Source organism: Globicephala melas, chromosome 14 (assembly GCF_963455315.2).
Source record: "Globicephala melas chromosome 14, mGloMel1.2, whole genome shotgun sequence".
NCBI lineage: Eukaryota > Metazoa > Chordata > Mammalia > Artiodactyla > Delphinidae > Globicephala > Globicephala melas.
This window is the reverse complement of record NC_083327.1, coordinates 28,596,217-28,619,901: the sequence shown is the minus strand read 5'-3', so window position 1 is coordinate 28,619,901 and position 23,685 is coordinate 28,596,217. Positions and strand designations below refer to the sequence as shown.

Here is a 23,685-nt window from a genome sequence, read left to right as displayed (position 1 = left end):
ATTCAGAAACAGGAGGAGGAAGAGGGAGAGAGGGAAAGAGGGAGTGAGACAGAGAGAAAAAGAAAGGAAATATGTACAGCACTTGCTTTTTTTGTTTGTTTTTTCCCTATTGTCTGTTCCTTTCATTAAGTTAAAGGAGGTCTCCCTGGCTTAAAAGGAATGAGGAAAGCAGAATAAAGGAGAAATAGGCTAGGGAATGACGCGGTGACTCAGTACTTAATAGTATGGAGATATAACACAAATTAGTATCAAAAATACACAAAGAGAAGGGAAAGGTCAGCATAACGGAAATCGATACAATTAGATCAAATGGGTTATGAGAGAGGGATGTAAAAGATTATGGTAAAAGACAACACGGCTCAGATTCAAACTCATCAGGTAAGGGGACAGGAAAATAAGGCACATTTAAATAAAAGAGTGACAGAACAAATATTCATGGAGAATGATTAAACTTTCATTATTTCCTTTCACAAAAGCAGGAAAGGGCCATTTTAGAATCTTCCGTTACCCTGGTGCCATTAGTTCCATTTTTACTGGCTTCCTCTTTGGTTGCACTGACCTGTGAAAGGACTTTAAGGTCAATTTGCTTAGACTTTCTCAGCCCACAACTTTGGAATCACGAGGGAAGCTTGAACCAATGCCGGGACTCCCTTGGGAGGAATTAAATCAGAAAATCTGGGGTGAGGCCCGACGTGAAACTGCTTTAAAACTTCCCGCCCGACTCCACCAGTCTCCGGAGAGGTAAGCCATCGTGTGTCCGAACCTTAAGTCCCGCCCCATCTCGCCGGAAGCGGCCACAGGGGGGAGCACATCCAGGCCCCGGAGGAAGGCGCGCTTCCTTTGAGATACTCTGGGCGGAGACGCTGCATGCGCCCTCCCGACCGCTGGGGGGCGAACGGCGCGCAATCAGCGTCCGCTTTCCGGCGCGCGGCCAGAGCGACCCAGACATGCTCACGCTCCGGTGCGTCCCGGAGGTCGCCCGCGCCGGTGTTTAACCACGTGTGGTGTGAATTTAAGGGCATCATGTTATGAAGAGATGGGGGCTGCGGTGACTCGCGCAATCAGGAATTTCAACCTAGAGAACCGGGCGGAACGGGAAATCAGCAGGATGAAGCCCTCCCCCGCTCCGAGGCACCCCTCCACCAAGAACCTCCTGCGAGAGCAGATGAGCAGTAAGTGGTGCCAGGGCGCGTGGGGCCTTGCGGTGCGGGCTCCCTGTGCGGGCTGGGCTGTTCCACGCCGGTGGACCTCCGTCCAGTGGTGGGGGTGACCGGGGTCGGCTGCAGTCACTCGGGTCAGCCGAGCGCGGGAAGGGGGAGCCACCAGGCCGGTGACATTGAGACAGTCCCCTTGCGCTCACGGTGGAGGCGGCGGCTCTGCCTACTTCGTAGTCCTGGAGATGTTAGCTTGTGCCCCCGCTGCCCCCGCCCTCCCCGGCTTTTGTCTTTAATGCTCAGTGACTTGATACAGGGAATCAAAATCAGAAGGGATCGTGTGCAAGAGAACTCTCTAGATGTCTTCACAGATTGATAGACACCGAGCTTGACCTAGCATTTTGAGTTACACTTAAAACATGTTCTGTAGTGTTCGAGTGATTGTTGATTAAGCAAAAAGTTAAAAGTGACTGTCTTGTGTTAAGTGTTTACGATCTTAGAGGAAACTTTCTTTGGCTTTAAATATTGTGACATTCTTTTTCTTTCTTTAGGCCATCCAGAAATTAAGGGAGAAATTGCTAGAAAAGATGACAAACTGCTGTCATTACTAAAAGATGTGTATGTCCATTCCAAAGATCCCGTGTCTTTTGTTCAGGTAATGTGTGTTTTAATTGAGTAAATACATAATTTAACCCTTTGGGGCTCCAGGAGAATGACCAAGAGAAGTGTGGCAAATAGTAAAAAAGAGTGAGCGCTCTGCAAGTGTAAAACTGTCAGTGTGCTTCTGACCAGAATGCAGAGCATTGACAAAGTTGAAGTACAGCAGTCTAAGCCAGACACATATGCCTCCGTTCATTGGATATTTTCCGAAATTCTAAAAGACTTGTGAAAGTATTGATTGTGTGCAACTCGGTGAATTATTTGGTATTATTTCAGAATTTGTAAGATTTGGTACGGTACTTCTAGTGATTGTCATTGGAATGACCAAGGGAGGGCTTTAATACTATTTTCTCATACTTCAGTGGATTGAGGTATGTTTTAATATCAGAGATTCCTTTAGTGTTGTGTTGTTGGTGCTTGATTTTTTTAAATTTTGTTTTTTAAGAATATTATTAAGATAGAATACGTAAAGATAGGGAGATCACAGAATACACTGGGAACGGGAACCTGTATGTAAGTGCCAGGCACAAGTGCTTTGCATACAGAGAAGAACAAAACGTCTCTAGTCCTTGATTTCACCGTGCTTATAGTGTTGTGAGGGACACAGGCATTAAACAGATGAGCAACCATAGGTACATAGTTACTAATGACTCTCTGAAGGAGAAATATAGGCACAGTGAGCATATCAGAGGGACTTTTTTGAGACTGAAGGATCAGGGATGGTTTCTGAGGAAGTGACATTCAAACTCAGGCCTGAAGGATGGGTGGGAGTTAACCAGATGAGTTTGTGGGGCAGGAAGGTTCTAAGTAGGAGGAAGAGTTTGATTGAAGGAGAGGGAATTGCCAATGACAATTCCTATCTTTCCATTCTAAAATTCTCTGCTTGTCTCTGTAGATAGGCAATAGACGGTTTGCACAGATAAAGTTATTAGTATGATTTTCACTAGAGAAGAGATATAAAACTCATGTACAATAAGGTATGTAAATTGTTGCACACAATAGCAGTTGTAGAGTTCGATTATCACCACATACTCATAAGAAATATATGTATAGGGGTTGATGTTCATGTTCTTTATGTTATTTTTAGGCAGGAGTTAGATAATACTTCTAAGTATTGTTTCTCTCACATGTACTTATTCATTCGAAAATTGGCTCTTGGGGAGCAAAAAACACTTCTTATGTATAAAACACAGAAATGTAGTTATAATACATAGGATACATACAGTGGTATTAAAATTTCTTGGGGGGGTATTAGGAAAAGTCTGAAAAGACTCACGCAGAGTGATAATGAAGAAAAGGTTGAAGTGCCTATTTATGTTCTTTGTACCTTTTTTTCTTTTGGGCAGTTCATAATTTTCTTAATGATTTGTGATGTCCCTGGACATCAGTGGAAAGTGAAGAAGTTGTTAGGAGTATTTCAGGCCAGAGTTACAGTATGAAGGTAGGAGAGAGTGTGATGCCTTTAGAGTTCAGTACAGTTAGGAGAAAGTATGAGGGATGAATTTGGGAGAAATGAGGTGGGGTAGAGAGTAATAGGGGCCCGATCATGAAGATCCTTATTTGTCTTGCTAAGGAATTTGGGTTTTATCCTGAGGGCGGTGGGAAATCATTGAAGAGTTTCCTGTCGATCAGTGACATCAGATTTGCTTCATTCTGGGGACAGTTTTGAGAGTGGGCTGGGAAGGAACGAAATGCATTTTATCTAGTTAGAGGAGACCAGGGTTTTGCAGTAGTTCCTGCAAGAGACGTTGGCTTGGACAAGGGTGATTTGGTGACTGGGAGAGAAGTGAACGGGTTTGAGAGGGACTTTGGTAGTATCAGCAGGATTTGGTCGTTGATTGCCTATAATGAGAGAGGGGGGAGGTGTAAGGTATCACGTAAGAGAAGCTCTGGGTTTTGGAGTGGGATATGGGAGGTGGGTGGTAATGGTCACCGAGCTAGTGGATATGGGGATAGTATTGGATTTTCAGAGGAAAGGGATAAGTTCAGTTTTGGACATGTTGATTTTGATGTGCTTATAGATTATCCAAGTAAAGATGTCATTTGTCATTTGGGAATTTGGATCTGGAAGTCAGGAGAAAGGTCGAGGTTTGAGATCACATTCGAGAGTCATTAACACGTAGATAATAATAATAAGGGGGTGTGTGGGATTGCTTGGGAGGAATGTGTAGAGTGAGAAGACAGCCTGGGCTAGAATTTGGTGCACACTAACATTTACGGGGCATCTGAAGGGAAATAGTCCACAAAGGAAACAGAAGGAACCACTACAGAGACAGATGGAAAACTAGGAGAGGGGTGGTATGGAAACCAAAGGAAAGATAGTTGTGGGTTCGTGGGAGTGGTCAGCAATGTCAGGTGCTGTAGTGAGTTCAGATAAAGCCTGAAAAGTGTCCTCTGGATGCAGAGGACACTTTTAAAGTTGAACTAAAAAGAAGGAAACTGGTCATAAAAAAAGTGTTGCTTTTGGGTTTGGTGGGTGTTTGTAAAATTTGGTGACTACAGCATTTTCATATTTTGACCAAACAGCAGTAATAGGCAGGGTGCATTTGAAAGGAAAGGTAAAGAGGGATGGTTGGTGTAGCTGATAGAGGAATGGAATACAGAGCACAAATGCAAGGGTTAAGCTTGGGCGGGACAGACAGATGGAAAGATGGGTGTTATAGGTAGTTTTACTTATATTTATTGCGGTCTTAGAGGCATTAGTTTATTTTCTCTGAAGAGGCAAGATCTCTAGCAATATTTGAATTCATTCAAGGTGTTTGGAGGCACTGAATATGAAATACAAAACTAGGAAACAGAATGGAGATTATCAAGGTACGCCGTTAGAGCAGCATCAGAATCCTGCCCTTCTAAAGCAGTTTTTTATCTTTTCTAATCAGTGCATTATTGTTGTTCTTTTAATATATATGAAATAATGTAGTAAGTGGATGGTATACATTTGATTATTATTTTCTAGAACTACCTAAATTTTCTAATGATTGACTTATGGTTATGAAACGGTGATATGGCAAAAGTGCCATTGAACTATGACTCATTATAATGAGAAAATATAGTTTAGAAAATCATGGGTAGTATTTATTTGAAGAAGAATAATAGAGATTCTAGAATCATGAAAGTAGATGTCAAATCCTTGCTCTCATCTTGAAAGCTTATTTTTTGGTTTTTGTTTCTTGATACTAGGTAAAGGATGCTGGAACACCTCAGAAGCCAAAGGAGTTCAGGTTGTCAAAAGACCATCATTCTGACATGATGAATGTTAAGAACATTCCCAAAGGCAAAATTTCCATTGTAGAGGCACTGACACTTCTCAATAATCATAAACTTTATCCAGACACATGGACTGCTGAGAAAATAGCTGAAGAATACCATCTAGAACAGCAAGATGTAAATTCCCTTCTCAAATATTTCGTTACTTTTGAAGTTAAAATCTTACCCCCTGAAGGCAAGAAAGCAATACAATCAAAATGAAGAGAATCTTGAAATAACTTTTCCTTTATTTACTCTGCATCCCTGTACCCTGTTTATTTTCTCATTTTTAGCATATTAAATTATATAAATTACCAAATGTGTTAAGCTCCCTCCTTGTGAGAGCATGCTATTTATTGAGCTCTGCTGAATTTTCAGGATTGCTGTTAGAATTAATTTTGTTCTCTTCTAAACTTTAATTTGGTTTAGGCATATGTTCTTATGCAATAACTTATTAGCATGACTAATCAGCACATGTATAAATGTATTATAAATAAAAGAGTTATCATACTTTAGGCAAATCATATCATCAGCCTTTAAATTGATATATAACCTCTTGGGAAATGTCCTGAATCCCTCGTTTAACATTCAAAGCTTCACCTTCCAATTTTGGTGGTTAGTTTATGTATGAAATAACTTTTTAAAAATATAAACAGGAATTGGTGTATTTAAAATTTTAGCAGTCTCTGCTTTGACAAACATAAGTTCAAAAACTTTCAGAGAGACAGGCATAGTGGAACCTATCTGAAAAAAATAACTTTTCTCTGGACTTAACATAGAAATACAAGGAAATTTTAAAGAGTGGATAAATCAGAGAACTATGGTAAATTGAATTTGGTGATCAAATACATATATTATTTTCTAATTTAAATGCTGGTTGAAAGAAGAGAAAAAATAACAAGTAGAAATATAAAGTGGGATCACTGGAAGGGAAATTGCTGCTTCATCCATTTAACAAACTTCTGAGCACAGTGTGTCTTAAGTGAGATTGTGTAACTTGAGCTCTGTCATATTACTACCTGTGGGATTTTGGGTAGATTGTGTAACCTCTTTGAGATTGAATTTCCCCTATAAGAAGTATAGTGCTGCCTTATTAAATCAAAGGGTTACTGTGACGATACATAAGATAACAAAGGACTACAAAGGACTGAACAAATTCGACTCATTTTTTTCCATCTGAGAAGAGCAGCCTGGGGAGGTTTCATGACCTAGCTAAGATTATTCTGTAGTTTATGACATAGCCAGGCCCAGAATTTAGGCTTTCAAAGTCCTAGTGGTATGTTTTTTTCAAAAAATATATCTCAAAAGTGTAGAAGGTGTGAGTTGTGGGAATATTCAGAGAATGTGGTAAGAAAAATTCCAGGTTATCAGTGTCTTTCTGAGGGAAGACAGGCATTCCCTACTTTCCAGGGATTTCCCTGGAAATGGTATGGAAGTTGCTGAGGAATTCAGCATGATGATGGAATGAGGCATTTGTAATGTTGAGAAGAGAAAAACTGACTGAGATGGGTAAGTTTTAAGCTGTATTCAAGTGCAGTCCCATTATGTGAATAAACTATACCTACCTATATTTGGTTCAAAACTAGTTCTTTTAAGAAAAAAAGAATTCTTAATATAAAATTGTATTTTAAAACTCCGATAACTCAATTATCAAAACTGTTTTCTTTTACCAAATAAAGGTCAATACTTGTACTTGAATCACTAATACTGCTATTTCTGAGCCATCTTCCCTATTCAAATTTGCACTGTGATTAGGCGGCTGTAAATATAGCTGTTGTTATGTGTGTCACATGATAAAATAAAGTACTTCCCATATCATTCATTGGCCTATTACTGCTTTTTATTACAGGTAGGAGAGTGTTGGGTAGTAGTGGTGTCACAGAAGGCATGGAGTTGAGATTCAGAAAAATCTAGATGTAGATCTCAGCATCCGTCTAGCCATGTGATGTTAGAAATGTCCTCAACTGTAAAACAGGTAATTGCTAACATCTTAAAAGCAGTTACTGTACTAGGCATTGATCAAGAAAATTTAATAGGCATGAGGGTAAGTACTGTTAACCATATTTTACAGGGAAAATTGAAGCATAGAAATCTAAAGTAACTTTTAAAAGATTACCTAGCAAACATTGGAACCTGGATTTAAACCCTTGTAGGTTATTTTCAAAACCTTGTGCTCCTAACTACAACACTATGTTGTCTTTCTGTGGGATTATAAGAATTAAGTGAGGAGGGACCTTCAAGATGGCAGAGGAGTAAGACGTGGAGATCACTTTCCTCCCCACAGATACATCAGAAATACATCTCCATGTGGAACAACTCCTACAGAACACCTACCGAATGCTGGCCAAAGACCTCAGACTTCCCAAAAGGCAAGAAAATCCCCACGTACCTGGGTAGGGCAAAAGGAAAAACAAAAAAAAACTGACAAAAGAATAGGAATGGGACCTGAACCTCCCTCTGGGAGGGAGCTGTGAAGAGTGAAAAGCTTCCACACACTGGGAAGCCTCTTCACTGGTAGAGACGGGGCAGGCAGGGGGGAAGCTTCAGAGCCACAGAGGAGAGTACAGCAACAAGGGTGCAGAGGGCAAAACGGAGAGATTCCCGCACAGAGGAATGGTGGTGACCAGCAGTCACCAGCCTGAAAGGCTTGTCTGCTCACCCACCGGGGAGGGCAGGGGCTGGAAGCTGAGGCTCAGGCTTTGGAGGTCAGATCCCAGGGAGAGGACTGGGGTTGGCTGTGTGAACACAGCCTGAAGGGGGCTAGTGTGCCACAGCTAGCTGGGAGGGAGTCCGGGAAAAAGTCTGGACCTGCCTAAGAGGCAAGAGACCATTGTTTCAGGGTGCACGAGGAGAAGGGATTCCTTCCCCATGTTCCCACAGAAGGCACAGCACTGCCTAAGTGAGCTCCAGAGATGGGCGGGAACCACGGCTATCAGCTTGGACACCAGAGAAGGGCATGAAATGCTAACGCTGCCACCAAGAATCCTGTGTGCAAGCACAGGTCAGTATCCAACCCCTGCCCCCCGCTGGGAGCCTGTGCAGTCTGCCACTGCCAGTGTCCCATGATCCAGGGACAACTTCCCCAGAGAACACACGGCACGCCTCAGGCTGTTGCAATGTCATGGCAGCCTCTGCTGCGACAGGCTCTCCCTGCATTCCAATTATGACTACCATACCCCTCCCTCTCCCCAGCCTGAGTGAGCAAGAGAGCCCTAATCAGCTGCTGCTTAACCCCCTCCTGTGTGAGCAGGGAACAGACTCCTGAGGGTGGCCTACATGCAGAGGTGGGGCCAAAACCAAAGCTGAACCCCAGGAGCTGTGCAAACAAAGAGGGAAAGGGAAATCTCTCCCTGAAGCCTCAGGAGCAGCAGATTAAATCCCCACAATCAACATGATGAACGCTGAATCTGAAGAATACCTGAGTAGACAACGAATGTTCCCAAATTGAGGTGGTGGACTTTGGGAGCAACTGTAGACTTTGGGTTTGCTGTCTGAGACTGATTTGGTTTTGATTTTTATATTTATCTTAGTTTAGTTTTTAGTGCTTGTTATCATTGGTGGATTTATTGTTTTTGTTGCTCTCTTCTATTTTTATTTCAATAATTAAAAAAATTTTTTTACTATTTTTTTATTATTATTTTTTTCTTTCTTCTCCCTTCTCTCTGAGCCATGTGACTGACAGGGTCTTGATGCTCTGACAGGCTTGAGCCTCTCAGGTGGGAGAGCCGAGTTCAGGACATTGATCCACCAGAGACCTCCTGGCTCCACGTAATATCAATCGGTGAGTACTCTCCCAGAGATCTCCATCTAAATGCCAAGACCCAGCCCCACCCAATGGCCAGCAAGCTCCAGTGCTGGGCACTCCATACAAAACAACTAGCAAGACAGGAACACAACCCCACCCATTAGCAGAGAGGCTACCTGAAATCATACTGAGTTCACAGACACACCAAAACACATCACTGGACTTGGCCCTGCCCACCAGAAAGACAAGATCCAGCCCCACTGACCAGAAAACAGGCACCAGTCCCCTCCCCCAGGAAGCCTACACAAGCCACTGAAACAACCTCACCCACTGGGGGCAGACACCAAAAACAATGGGAATTAACGAACCTGCAGCCTGGGAAAAAGAGACCCCAAACACAGTAAGTTAAACAAAATGAGAAGACAGAGAAATACGCAGCAGATGAAGGAGCAAGGTAAAAACGCACCAGACCAAACAAATGAAGAGGAGATAGGCAGTCTACCTGAAAAAGAATTCAGACTAATGATAGTAAAGATGATCCAAAATCTTGGAAATAGAATGGAGAAAATACAGGAAGCATTTAACAAGGACCTAGAAGAACTAAAGAGCAAACAAACAATGATGAACAACACAATAAATGAAATTAAAAATTCTCTAGAAAGAAACAATAGCAGAATAACTGAGGAAGACTCAGATCAACAGAATTAGAAATGAAAAAGGAGAGGTAACAACTGACACTGCAGAAATACAAAGGATCATGAGAGATTACTGCAAGCAACCGTATGCCAATAAAATGGACAACCTGAAAGAAATGGACAAGTTCTGAGAAAAGCACAACCTTCCAAGACTGAACCCAGATATAATAGAAAATATAAACAGACCAGTCACAAGTCCTGAAATTGAAACTGTGATTAAAAATATTCCAACAAACAAAAGCCCAGGACCAGATGGCTTCACAGGCAAATTCTATCAAACATTCAGAGAAGAGCTAACACCCATCCTTCTCAAACTCTTCCAAAACATTGCAAAACATTGCAGAGGAAGGAACACTCCCAAACTCATTCTATGAGGCCACCATCACCCCGATACCAAAATCAGACAAAGATGTCACCAAAAAAGAAACTACAGGCCAATATCACTGATGAACATAGATGCAAAAATCCTCAACAAAATACTAGCAAACAGAATCCAGCAGCACACTGAAAGGATCATATACCATGATCAAGTGGGGTTTGTCCCAGGAATGCAAGGATTCTTCAGTATATGCAAATCAATCAATGTGATACACCTTATTAATAAATTGAAGAATAAAAACCATATGATCATCTCAATAGATGCAGAAAAAGTTCTGACAAAATTCAACACCCATTTATGATAAAAACCCTGAAGAAGGTAGGCATAGAGGGAAACTACCTCAACATAATAAAGGCCATATATGACAAACCCACAGCCAACGTTGTCCTCAATGGTGAAAAACTGAAACCATTTCCACTAAGATCAGGAACAAGACAAGGTTGCCCACTCTCACCACTATTAGTCAACATAGTTTTGGAAGTTTTAGCCACGGCAGTCAGAGAAGAAAAAGAAATAAAAGGAATCCAAATCCGAAAAGAAGAAGTAAAACTGTCACTGTTTGCAGATGACATGATACTCTACATAGAGAATCCTAAAGATGCTACCAGAAAACTACTAGAGCTAATCAATGAATTGGTAAAGTAGCAGGATAAAAAATTAATGCAGAGAAATCTCTTGCATTCCTATACACTAAGGCTGAAAAATCTGAAAGAGAAATTCAGGAAAAATTCCCATTTACCATTGCAACAAAAAGAATAAAATACCTAGGAATAAACCTACCTAAGGAGACAAAAGACCTGTATGCAGAAAACTATAAGACACTGATGAAGAAATTAAAGATGATACAAACAGATGGAGAGATATACCATGTTATTGGATTGGAAGAATCAACATTGTGAAAATGAGTCTACTACCCAAAGCAATTGACAGATTCAATGCAATCCCTATCAATCTGCCAATGGCATTTTTCACAGAAGTAGAACAAAAAATTTCACAATTTGTATGGAAACGCAAAAACCGCAAACAGCCAAAGCAACCTGGAGAAAGAAAAATGGAGCTGAGGAATCAGGCTCTCAGACTTCAGACTATACTACAAAGATACACAAAAACAGAAATATAGATCAGTGGAACAGGATAGAAAGCCCAGAGATAAACCCCCACACATATGGTCACCTCATCTTTGACAAAGGAGTCAAGAATGTAGAGTGGAGAAGAGACAGCTTCTTCAATAAGTGGTGCTGGGAAAACTGGACAGCTACATGTAAAAGAATGAAATTAGAACACTTCCTAACACCATACACAAAAATAAACTCAAAATGGATTAAGGACCTAAATGTAAGGCCAGACACTATAAAACTCTTAGAGGAAAACATAGAACACTCTATGACATAAATCACAGCAAGGTCCTTTTTGTCCCACTCTTAGAGTAATGATAATAACAAAAATAAACAAATGGGACCTAATGAAACTTAAAAGCTTTTGCATGGCAAAGAAAACCATAAAGAAGACGAAAAGACAACCCTCAGAATGGGAGAAAATATTTGCAAACGAAGCAACCGACAAAGGATTAATCTCAAAAATATACAAGCAGCTCATGCAGCTCAGTATCAAAAAAACAAAAAACCCAATCCAAAAATGGGCAGAAGACCTAAATAGACACTTCTCCAAAGAAGATATACAGATTGCCAACAAACACATGAAAGGATGCTCAACATCACTAATCATTAGAGAAATGGAAATCAAACCTACAATGAGGTATCACCTCACACAAGTCAGAATGTCCATCATCAAAAAACCTGCAAACAATAAATCCTGGAGAGCGTATGAAGAAAAGGGAAGCCTCTTGCACTGTTGGTGGGAATGTAAATTGATACAACCACTCTGAAGAACAGCATGGAGGTTCCTTAAAAAGTAAAAATAGAACTACCATATGACCCAGCAATCCCACTACTGGGCATATACCCTGAGAAAACCATAATTCAAAAAGAGACATGTACCACAATGTTCATTGCAGCACTATTTACAATAGCCAGCACATGGAAGCAACCTAAGTGTCCATTGACAGATGAATGGATAAAGAAGATGGGGCACATATATACAATGGAATATTACTCAGCCATAAAAAGAAACAAATTGAGTTACTTGTAGTGAGGTGGATGGACCTAGAGTCTGTCATACGGAGTGAAGTAAGTCAGAAAGAGACAAACAAATACCATATGCTAACACATATATATGGAATCTAAAAAAAAAAAAAGGGTTCTGATGAACCTAGGGGCAGTACAGGAATAAAGACAAAGACGTAGAGAATGGACTTGAGGACATGGGGAGGGAGGGAAGGGGAAGCTAGGACGAAGTGAGAGAGTAGCACTGACATAAACACACTACCAAATGTAAAATAGATAGCCAGTGGGAAGCAGCTGCAAAGCACGGGGAGATCAGCTCTGTGCTTTGTAACCACCTAGAGGGGTGGGATAGGGAGGGTGGGAGGGAGACACAAGAGGGAGGGGTTATGGGGATATATGTATACATATAGCTGATCCACTTTGTTATACAGCAGAAACTAACACAACATTGTAAAAAATTTAAAAAAAAAAAAGGAATTAAGTGAAATGGCTCTCAAGGTGCCTGGGCCATGTGAAGCCAGGATGACTCAGTGCCCACTGTGTATGAGAATCATCTGTGGACCTCTGGAAAGATTGGTGTCTGGGCCTTCTCTGCTGTCGTTGACTGCTTTAGTAAGGATGAGAGACTCCTCTGTTGATGAGCTTTGGATCAGGATGTTTTGAAAATATTTAATGGCCAGTGTGGCACCAGACTGTCCAAATTGTGCAGACCATCTGTGCAGTTTGAATATCAGCATTGTCTGGGTCTAAAGTTTCCAAAAAGAAGAAAAGGAGCAAGAGTTAGGAGGGTGAATTTGAAGGAGTTTGAAGGAGAGAAGCTTTCCAGAGCATGAAAAAGGGAAGAAGGAAAGAGTTCCTTGAGATGAAAAGGTTTGGGTTAGCAGGGTCAGGGGAAGAGGCAGGGAGGTTAATCATAGGGTGGGCAGGAGAACTTGGATCCAGAAAGCTGATTCAGGAATGCTGCCCAAGTGGGTGGGTTTGGCAGAGTTCTATCATTAATAGGGTCACCATATAATTTACTGGCCAAACTAGAACACTTTTGAGAGTGAAAAGGGTACCAATTACATTAGGACAATTGGGACAATAGTCCATATATAAAAACCAAAGCTTTACATTCAGAGCATTTGGGTGACTAATTCCATGGTTTTTCTTTGCCATTGTCAGCACTCCAACAATAGAACTATGTCTTGGGGAGCATACATGAGAAGAATTGTAGAAGTTAGAAGAACAGAATCCTGAGCAGAGATGAAGTTCTGTAAGTTTTAATGTATTAATGTTGTGAAGTACATAGCGGATAACACCAAAATTGATTCTTCCTTACTTCCTGTGAGGAAAAAGGCAATGTGTACAGCACTATAAAGATGGGTAATTTGGAGACAAGAATTTAGTCAAATGGAATAAACCAGTACTTGGATATTGAGAAGTATTCCCTGAGATGAAAGGAAATAGGTAACAGTGCACAGTCTTGAGGAGCAGGAATATTTCTTGGCTGTGTGAGAGAATATAACCTTTGGAAATGTTATCTAATTTTGAAAGAAGAAAGCCACCACAATGGTACCTGAATGACAATGAACTCTGCTTGTGGCTCCAAAGAAAATAAACTAATGAAAGGATTTATGTGTAGGATTGCTTACTGACATTCACATCAGGAAACAGAGGTGGGGGGGGGGGGTCACTGAGGAAAAAAAAATAAGCAGTATTTAATTGATTTGTAAAATAAGCCTCAGGCCTCCTCCTTATTCCAGAAGAGTAAGTAATGATTAAATGTAATATATGTTTGGTAGTAAAAATTCCATTTAGAGATAATGATTTTGAGCAGTTTTGCTCTTTTAGTATACTTTGTAGCACTTATGCATGGGAAATATCATAGCCAGATTTTTCTTTAAATGCCTTCCTGCATTTCTAGGTAAGCATAATAGTTCAGTTAAATTAATCTAATAATTTAACTGAACTATATAATGAAGTTCATTATTTTTATTCTGTAATTATCTATAGTTTCCTTTCATTTTTCAATGAGGCTTATTGCACAGTAGTATGGTTTTGTGTAATATTTAAATTTTATTTTTCGTTTAGTTTAGTTTTTTCAATATATGGCATTATGATTTCACACAAATTTATATGAATTAGTGAGTAAACAGATGCTGCATTTTAATTTTTCAATTAAGAAACAAGTGGGCTCCTATTTATTATTTAGATTTTTATTGGTGTAGGGAAACCCCTGCAGAGAGTATTCAATTCTTACTAACTCTATTTACTGCTCCTTAGGCCATTATCTGTTATTCAATCATTTCTATTTCAGCCTTTCTGTTCCTAGTGCTGGTCCACAGCTGATGCTGTTGGTTCAGATAAGGTGCTTAGAAATGGAAAACCACTTAAAATACCACAATGTCACCAAAGCGAATGAGCATCTTTTCTCCTCTTTGGTTATTCTTGTTACATATTTTTCCTATTGTTGCTGACCATGGTGTTTTAGGAGGAACAGAAAAATTAACATAAAAGATTTTAAAAGGACCAGATTTAAGAGATTCTAAAGCCTTTAAGACAACATCCTTAATGAGCCCTTTATTAAATATTTAGGTTGCCACATTCTATTTATTAAGAGACCCACTTTTAGGTAGGTCAAATGTGTGACCCACTTCTGCATGTAGGTATAAGATTAATAGCACGATTTATTAAAACTTTGCTTGCTCAAGTAATTTGTTACGCCAAAAGAAGACAAACATTTCAACTTTGCTTTGTAGTGTTTAAGAGAGAAGTGGCTTTTCAAATCATTTCCTCAAATCAGTAATAACTATTCATTTATTTATTCATCACCACAAATATTTATTGCTCTATTTACTGTGTGCCAGGCACTGTTCTAGAAGCTAGGGACTCAGCAGGGAAGATAACAAAATCTCATGGAACTTACAGTTTTACAACATTAGCTGCTGTTTTAGTTATCTATTGGTCCACAACAAATCATCTCAAAATCTAGCAGCTTAAGAAAAACAATTCCTTATTATCTTTCAGGGTTTTGTAGATTGTTGGAGCTCAGCTGGGCAGTTTTCCCTTGTGATCTCTCATGTAGGTATGGTTGGGACTGGTGTTATCTGAAGGCTAAACTGGGCTGGGCATCCAAGATGGCCCACTCACATGACAGGCAGTCGATGCTAGTTGTTGGCTGAGAGTTTAGCCAAGACTGGATCAGAGCATCTGTAGGCAAGCTCTCCATGTGGCATGGGCTTCTTATAGCATGGTGACTGGCTGGGTTCCAAAAGCAAATGTTGCAGGACAAAGAAAGAAGAACCGTCAGAAATTGTCAGAGCATCATTTCTTTACTCTATTTGTCAGTGCAGTCAGAGCATGGCTTGATTCAAGGGTAGGGGGCATAGGCCATACGTCCTAATGGGAAAGTGTCAAAGAATTTGTTGTCATCTTTGCCCTTTGCAGTGCATCATATCAGGTAATGCATGCTGTCAATTTGTCTCATTTGGATGATGTTAACTTTGACAGCTTGTTTAAGGTGGTATCTGCCATATTTTCTCTGTAAAATTACTAGTTTTTCCCTTGTAATTAATAACTTATTGATTAAGAAGGGACATGAGAGGTACTAAAAGTATTATCTGTTTTAATCTGGGCAGACATTGCATTAAGTATATACCTATGTACAAATACATCAAGCTGTTCATTTCAAAATAAAGCATTTTACATACTTTAGTATAATATGCTTACTATTTCAATGAAAAAGAAAAAATTTTTTTCACTCTTCACCTTTATACCTTGCCTAGTTGTACTTTGGTTGGTTTTACAATGATTCCACTAATCTCCCAATTACAAAGACCAAAAAAGTCAGACACCTCTTCACTGTTCTCTAACTTACCCCCACCTGCAGCTTCCGGCCTCTGTCATGACTCTCTATAATTCGTTTTCCAACTGGCACCCAGACTAATTTTTCTAAAAAAATGCAACTGTGAAACTGTTGTTCCCCTGCTTTAAATTCATTTCATCACCCCTAGGATAAAATCCAAGTTCCTTGAATTATAAGTAACTCCATGCCTGCTTAATCTCTCCAAACTCATCTCTCATGACTCTCAGTGTGAACGCAGTCTTCCTTACTTAGTTTCCTACTGAGGTAGGTATTTGCCTATGACCTAAAAGGCAAAATAACACTTTAGCGGTTTATTGAATGGTAATTTAGTTCAATTCTGTTTGATGAATATTACTGAGTACTAATTGAGTGCAAGCCTCTGAGCTAGGTACAGAGGTAAGTGTTATGATAAGGAATGAATGTAGTCCTTGCTTCCCATTGGGATAAGAGAAGTGTACAAATTACCCCACTACAGAGCAGAATTTAATAAGTGCCCTAAGAAGTATAAACACAATGCAATGGGAATTCATAGGAGGGAGAGATGAAAGCCTTGCTGATCAGGGTTTGTCTTAATTAATGCTACTGTCTCAAGGAGAATGAAGCTGCCATTTAAGGGGAAAATCATGTAAAAGGAATTAGCTACTCAAAAAATTAAGGCTCCAATAATTCAAAAAGAGTCATGTACCAAAATGTTCATTGCAGCTCTATTTACAATAGCCAGGAGATGGAAACAACCTAAGTGTCCATCATCGGATGAATGGATAAAGAAGATGTGGCACATATATACAATGGAATATTACTCAGCCATAAAAAGAAACGAAATTGAGCTATTTGTAATGAGGTGGATGGACCTAGAGTCTGTCATACAGAGTGAAGTAAGTCAGAAAGAGAAAGACAAATACCGTATGCTAACACATATATATGGAATCTAAAACAAAGAAACAAACAAAAAATTGTTCATTAAGAACCTAGGGTCAGGAAAGGAATAAAGATACAGACCTACTAGAGAATGGACTTGAGGATATGGGGAGGGGGAAGGGTAAGCTGTGACAAAGTGAGAGAGTGGCATGGACGTATATACACTACCAAACGTAAAATAGATAGCTAGTGGGAAGCAGCCACATAGCACAGTGAGATCAGCTCAGTGCTTTGTGACCACCTAGAGGGGTGGGATAGGGAGGGTGGGAGGGAGGGAGATGCAAGAGGGAAGAGATATGGGAACATATGCATATGTGTAACTGATTCACTTTGTTATAAAGCAGAAATTAACACACCATTATAAAGCAATTATACTCCAATAAAGATGTTAAAAATATAATAATAGGGGCTTCCCTGGTGACGCAGTGGTTGAGAGTCTGCCTGCCGATGCAGGGGACATGGGTTCGTGCCCCCATGAAAAATGCCAGTGGTAGTTTGATAGGGATTGCATTGAATCTGTAGATTGCTTTGGGTAGTACAGTCATTTTCACAATGTTGATTCTTCAAATCCAAGAACATGGTATATCTCTCCATCTATTTGTATCATCTTTAATTTCTTTCATCAGTGTCTTATAATTTTCTGCATACAGTTCTTTTGTCTCCTTAGGTAGGTTTATTCCTAGATATTTTATTCTTTTTGTTGCAATGGTAAATGGGAGTGTTTTCTTAATTTCACTTTCAGATTTTTCATCATTAGTGTATAGGAATGCTGGAGATTTCTCTGCATTAATTTTGTACCCTGCTACTTTACCAAATTCATTGATTAGCTCTAGTAGTTTTCTGGTAGCATCTTTAGGATTCTCTATGTATAGGATCATGTCATCTGCAAACAGTGACAGCATTACTTCTTCTTTTCCAATTTGGATTCCTTTTATTTCCTTTTCTTCTCTGATTGCTGTGGCTAAAACTTCCAAAACTATGTTGAATAATAGTGGTCTTGTTCCTGATCTTAGTGGAAATGCTTTCAGTTTTTCACCATTGAGGACGATGTTGGCTGTGGGTTTGTCATATATGGCCTTTATTATGTTGAGGAAAGTTCCCTCTATGCCTACCTTCTTCAGGGTTTTTATCATAAATGGGTATTGAATTTTGTTGAAAGCTTTCTCTGCATCGATTGAGATGATCATATGGTTTTTCTCCTTCAGTTTGTTAATATGGTATATCACACTGATTGATTTGCATATATTGAAGAATGCTTGCATTCCTGGGACAAACCCCACTTGATCATGGTGTATGATCCTTTTAAAGTGCTGTTGGATTCTGTTTGCTAGTATTTTGTTGAGGATTTTTGCGTCTATGTTCATCAGTGATATTGGCCTGTAGTTTTCTTTCTTTGTGACATCTTTGTCTGGATTTGGTATCAGGGTGATGGTGGCCTCATAGAATGAGTTTGAGAGTGTTCTTCCCTCTGCTATATTTTGGAAGAGTGTGAGAAGGATAGGTGATAGCTCTTCTCTAAATGTTTGACAGAATTCGCCTGTGAAGCCATCTGGTCCTGGGCTTTTGTTTGTTGGAAGATTTTTAATCACAGTTTCAATTTCAGGGCGTGTGATTGTCTGTTTATATTTTCTACTTCTTCCTGGTTCAGTCTCAGAAGTTTGTGCATTTCTAAGAATTTGTCCATTTCTTCCAGGTTGTCCATTTTACTGGCATAGAGTTGCTTGTAGCAATCTCCCATGAACCTTTGTATTTCTGCAGTGTCAGTTGTTACTTCTCCTTTTTCATTTCTAATTCTATTGATTTGAGTCTTCTCCCTTTTTTTCTTGATGAGTCTGACTAATGGTTTATCAATTTTGTTTGTCTTCTCAAAGAACCAGCTTTTAGTTTTATTGATCTTTGCTATCGTCTCCTTCATTTCTTTTTCATTTATTTCTGATCTGATCTCTATGATTTCTTTCCTTCTGCTAACTTTGGGGTTTATTTGTTCTTCTTTCTCTAATTGCTTTAGGTGTAAGGTTAGGTTGCTTATTTGAGATGTTTCTTGTTTCTTAAGGTAGGATTGTATTGCTATAAACTTCCCTCTTAGAACTACTTTTGCTGCATCCCATAGGTTTTGGGTCGTCATGTTTTCATTGTCATTTGTTTCTAGGTATTTTCTGATTTCCTCTTTTATTTCTTCAGTGATCTCTTGGTTATTAAGTAGCGTATTGTTTAGCCTCCATGTGTTTGTATTTTTTACAGTTTTTTTTCCTGTAATTGATATCTAGTCTCATAGTGTTGTGGTCAGAAAAGATACTTGATATGATTTCAATTTTCTTAAATTTACCAAGGCTTGATTTGTGACCCAAGATATGATCTATCCTGGAGAATGTTCCATGAGCACTTGAGAAGAATGTGTATTTTGTAGTTTTTGGTTGGAATGTCCTATAAATATCAATTAAGTCCATCGTGTTTAATGTATCATTTAAACCTTGTGTTTCCTTATTTATTTTCATTTTGGATGATCTGTCCATTGGTGAAAGTGGGGTGTTAAAGTCCCCTACTATGAATGTGTTACTGTCCATTTCCCATTTTATGGCTGTTAGTATTTGCGTATTGAGGTACTCCTATGTTGGGTGCATAAATATTTACGATTGTTATATCTTCTTGGATTGATCCCTTGATCATTATCTAGTGTCCTTCTTTGTCTCTTGTAATAGTCTTTATTTTAAAGTCTCTTTTGTCTGATATGAGAATTGCTACTCCAGCTTTCTTTTGATTTCCATTTGCGTGGAATATCTTTTTCCATCCCCTCACTTTCAGTTTGTATGTGTCCCTAGGTCTGAAGTGGGTCTCTTGTAGACAGCATATATATGGGTCCTGTTTTTGTATCCATTCAGCCAGTCTATGTCTTTTGGTTGGAGCATTTAATCCAATTACATTTAAGTTAATTATCGATATGTATGTTCCTATTACCATTTTCTTAATTGTTTTGGGTTTGTTATTGTAGGTCTTTTCCTTCCCTTGTGTTTCCTGCCTAGAGAAGTTCCTTTAGCATTTGTTGTAAAGCTGGTTTGGTGGTGCTGAATTCTCTTAGCTTTTGCTTGTCTGAAAGGTTTTAATTTCTCCATCAAATCTGAATGAGATCCTTGCTGGTAGAGTAATCTTGGTTGTAGGTTTTTCTCCTTCATCACTTTAAATATGTCCTGCCAGTCCCTTCTGGCTTGCAGAGTTTCTGCTGAAAGATCAGCTGTTAACCTTATGGGGATTCCCTTGTGTGTTATTTGTTGTTTTTCCCTTACTGCTTTTAATATTTTTTTCTTTGTATTTAATTTTTGATAGTTTGATTAATATGTGTCTTGGTATGTTTCTCCTTGGATTTATCCTGTATCGGGCTCTCTGTGCTTCCTGGACTTGATTAACTATTTCCTTTCCCATATTAGGGAAGTTTTCAACTATAAACTCTTCAAATATTTTCTCAGTCCCTTTCTTTTTCTCTTCTTCTGGGACCCCTATAATTCGAATGTTGGTGCGTTTAATGTTGTCCCAGAGGTCTCTGAGACTGTCCTCAGTTATTTTCATTCTTTTTTCTTTATTCTGCTCTGCAGTAGTTATTTCCAGTATTTTATCTTCAAGGTCACTTATCCATTCTTCTGCCTCAGTTATTCTGCTATTGATTCCTTCTAGAGAATTTTAAAATTCATTTATTGTGTTGTTCATCACTGTTTGTTTACTCTTTAGTTCTTCTAGGTCCTTCTTAAATGTTTCTTGTATTTTCTCTATTCTATTTCCAAGATTTTGGATCATCTTTACTATCATTATTCTGAATTTTTTAAAAAAATTATTATTATTATTTTGTGGTACGCAGGCCCCCCACTGCCGCGGCCCCTCCCGTTGCAGAGCACAGGCCCCAGATGCACAGGCCCAGCAGCCATGGCCCATGGGACTGGGGCACGAACCCACGTCCGCCACACTAGCAGGCGGACCCCCAACCACTGCGCCACCAGGGAAGCCGTATTCTGAATTCTTTTTCAGGTAGACTGCCTATTTTCTCTTCATTTGTTAGGTCTGGTGGGTTTTTGCCTTGCTCCTTCATCTGTGGTGTGTTTTTCTGTCTTCTCAGTTTGTTTAACTTACTGTGTTTGGGGTCTCCTTTTCGCAGGCTGCAGGTTCGTAGTTCACATCGTTTTTGGTGTCTGTCCCCAGTTGCTATGTTTGGTTCAGTGGGTTGTGTAGGCTTCCTGGTGGAGGGGACTAGTGCCTGTGTTTTGTTGGATGAGGCTGGATCTTGTCTTTCTGGTGGGCAGGTCCACATCTGGTCATGTGTTTTGGGGTGTCTGTGGCCTTATTATGATTTTAGGCAGCCTCTCTGCTAATGGATGGGGTTGTGTTCCTGTCTTGCTAGTTGTTTGGCATAGGGTGTCCTGCAGTGTAGCTTGCTGGTCATTGAGTGAGGCTTGGTCTTGGCGTTGAGATGGAGATTTCTGGGAGATTTTCACCGTTTGATATTACGTGGAGCTGGGAGGTCTCTTGTGGACCAGTGTCCTGAACTTGGCTGTCCCACCTCAGAGGCACAGCCCTGATGCCTGGCTAGAGCACCAAGAGCCTTTCATCCACACAGCTCAGAATAAAAGGGAGAAAAAATAGAAAGAAAGAAGATAAGAAGATAAAATAAAATAAAACAAAGTTATTAAAATAAAAGTCATTAAGAAAAAAAATTTTTTAAGTAAAAAAAAAACGGACAGACAGAATCCTAGGACAAATGGTAAAAGCAAAGCTGTAGAGACAAAATTACACACAGAAGCATACACATACACACTCACAAAAAGAGAAAAAGGGGAAAAATATATATATATATCTTTACTACCAATGTCCACCTCCTCAATTTGGGATGATTCCTTGTCTGTTCAGGTGTTCCACAGATGCAGGGTACTTCAAGTTGATTGCGGAGCTTTAATCTGCTGCTCCTGAGGCTGCTGGGAGAGATATCCCTTTCTCTTCTTTGTTTGCACAGCTCCTGGGGTTCAGCTTTGGATTTGGACCCGCCTCTGCGTGTCGGTCGCCTGAGGGCGTCTGTTCTTCGCTCAGAAGGACGGGGTTAAAAAAGCAGCTGATTCGGGGGTTCTGGCTCACTCAGGCCGGGAGGAGGGAGGGGCACGGATGCGGGGCGAGCCTGTGGCTGTAGCGGCCAGCATGACATTGCACTAGGCTGAAGCGCGCCGTGTGTTCTCCCAGGGAAGTTGTCCCTGGATCACAGGACCCTGGCAGTGACGGGCTGCACAGGCTCCCCGGAAGGGGGGTGTGGATAGTGACCTGTGCTCGCACACAGGCTTCTTGGTGGCAGCAGCAGCAGCCTTAGCATCCCATGCCTGTCTCTGGGGTCCGTGCTGATAGCTGCGGCTCGCGCCCGTCTCTGGAGCTCCTTTAAGCAGCGCTCTTAATCCCCTCTCCTCGCGCACCAGGAAACAAAGAGGGAAGAAAAAGTCTCTTGCCTTTTCGGCAGCTCCTGACCTTTTCCCAGACTCCGTGTGGTGCACTAACCCCCTGCAGGCTGTGTTCACACCGCCAACCCCAGTCCTCTCCCTGGGATCTGACCTCCGAAGTCTGAGCCTCAGCTCCCAGCCCCCACCCGCCCCGGCGGGTGAGCAGACAAGCCTCTTGGGCTGGTGAGTGCTGGTCGGCACCGATCCTCTGTGCAGGAATCTCTCCGCTTTGCCCTCCGCACCCAGTGGCTGTGCTCTCCTCAGTGGCTCTGAAGCTTCCCCCCTCCGCCACCCACAGTTTCCCTCGTGAAGGGGCTTCTAGTGTGTAGAAACTTTTCCTCCTTCACAGCTCCCTCCCACTGGTGCAGGTTCCATCCCTATTCTTTTGTCTCTGTTTATTCTTTTTTCTTTTGCCCTACCCAGGTACGTGGGGATTTTCTTGCCTTTTGGGAAGTCTGAGGTCTTCTGCCAGCGTTCAGTAGGTGTTCTGTAGGAGTTGTTCCACATGTAGATGTATTTCTGATGTATTTGTGGAGAGGAAGGTGATCTCCACGTCTTACTCTTCCGCCATCTTGAAGCTCCTCTCCCCTTAATTACCTCTTTAAAGGCCCTATCTCCAAGTAAGTCACATTTGGAGGTACTGGGGGTTAGGACTTCAACACAGGCATTTTGAGGGAATATAATTCAACCTGTAACACCAACCTTTGTCAGATTTTAGTTGTATATAATTATTTTTTAAGGACATATTTGATCTTGGTGCGTTCTGCATTGCATAAAGTCAAGTTGGTTTATGCTGCAGTTTAGACTGCACATTTCTATTAATGATAATTGGGACTTCTGCTCTTTGAAGCATCCAATAGCATTAGATGGTACTTTAGTCAGGACCAGATTCAACTCCTTCATTTTGCAGGTTCACTGTCTAAAGTCAAACAATTAAAAGCAGAGTCTAGAAATCAGGGTCCTTGCTTCCCAATTCACCAGGCAATATTGCACCTGCTTTGTAATACTACTTAATTTCCTAAAGCTGACCTGGAAACACTAAGATTTTAGAGTCTCTCTTTTTTCATCAGAAATAAAATTAGTATTTCTAGTTTTAGGTTTAAGGCTTTTAATGTATTCTAGCACTTTGAAAATATTTGCAATCCATATGTAATACCCATGTTAATTTTTCATAAGTAAATTAGAAGTTATAGAGCATATTAGCAAGGCATACCTGTGTTAAAATGTCAACTTCTCCCACCTTTTGGGAAGTTAATTAAACATTCTCAATTTCATTCCCCCAGCAGTGAAGTTCCCCCACTATTTAGCTGTGAGAATATATCAAAATAAGAAGAAATAGAAGTCTGATCTTTGTAATCTTCAGAATAAAACAAAGATCCCATATCATAGCAATGTACTATTTTTATATCTCCCTACCATAACTGTGATAATGATTAAAAAAAATGGTTTCTGGGTC

The 23,685-nt window shown here is 40.3% G+C and overlaps 1 protein-coding gene across 1 annotated transcript; it reads left to right on the top strand.

Annotated features, from left to right (window-relative positions):
* The first annotated feature begins 920 nt into the window (after positions 1-920).
* Positions 921-6,878, top strand: NDUFAF4 (NADH:ubiquinone oxidoreductase complex assembly factor 4). Its single transcript, XM_030883006.2, has 3 exons — positions 921-1,172; positions 1,706-1,809; positions 4,995-6,878. The coding sequence occupies exons 1-3, from the start codon at positions 1,037-1,039 to the stop codon at positions 5,280-5,282; spliced, it is 528 nt and encodes a 175-aa protein (XP_030738866.1). The 5' UTR covers positions 921-1,036; the 3' UTR covers positions 5,283-6,878.
* Positions 6,879-23,685: the final 16,807 nt, after the last annotated feature.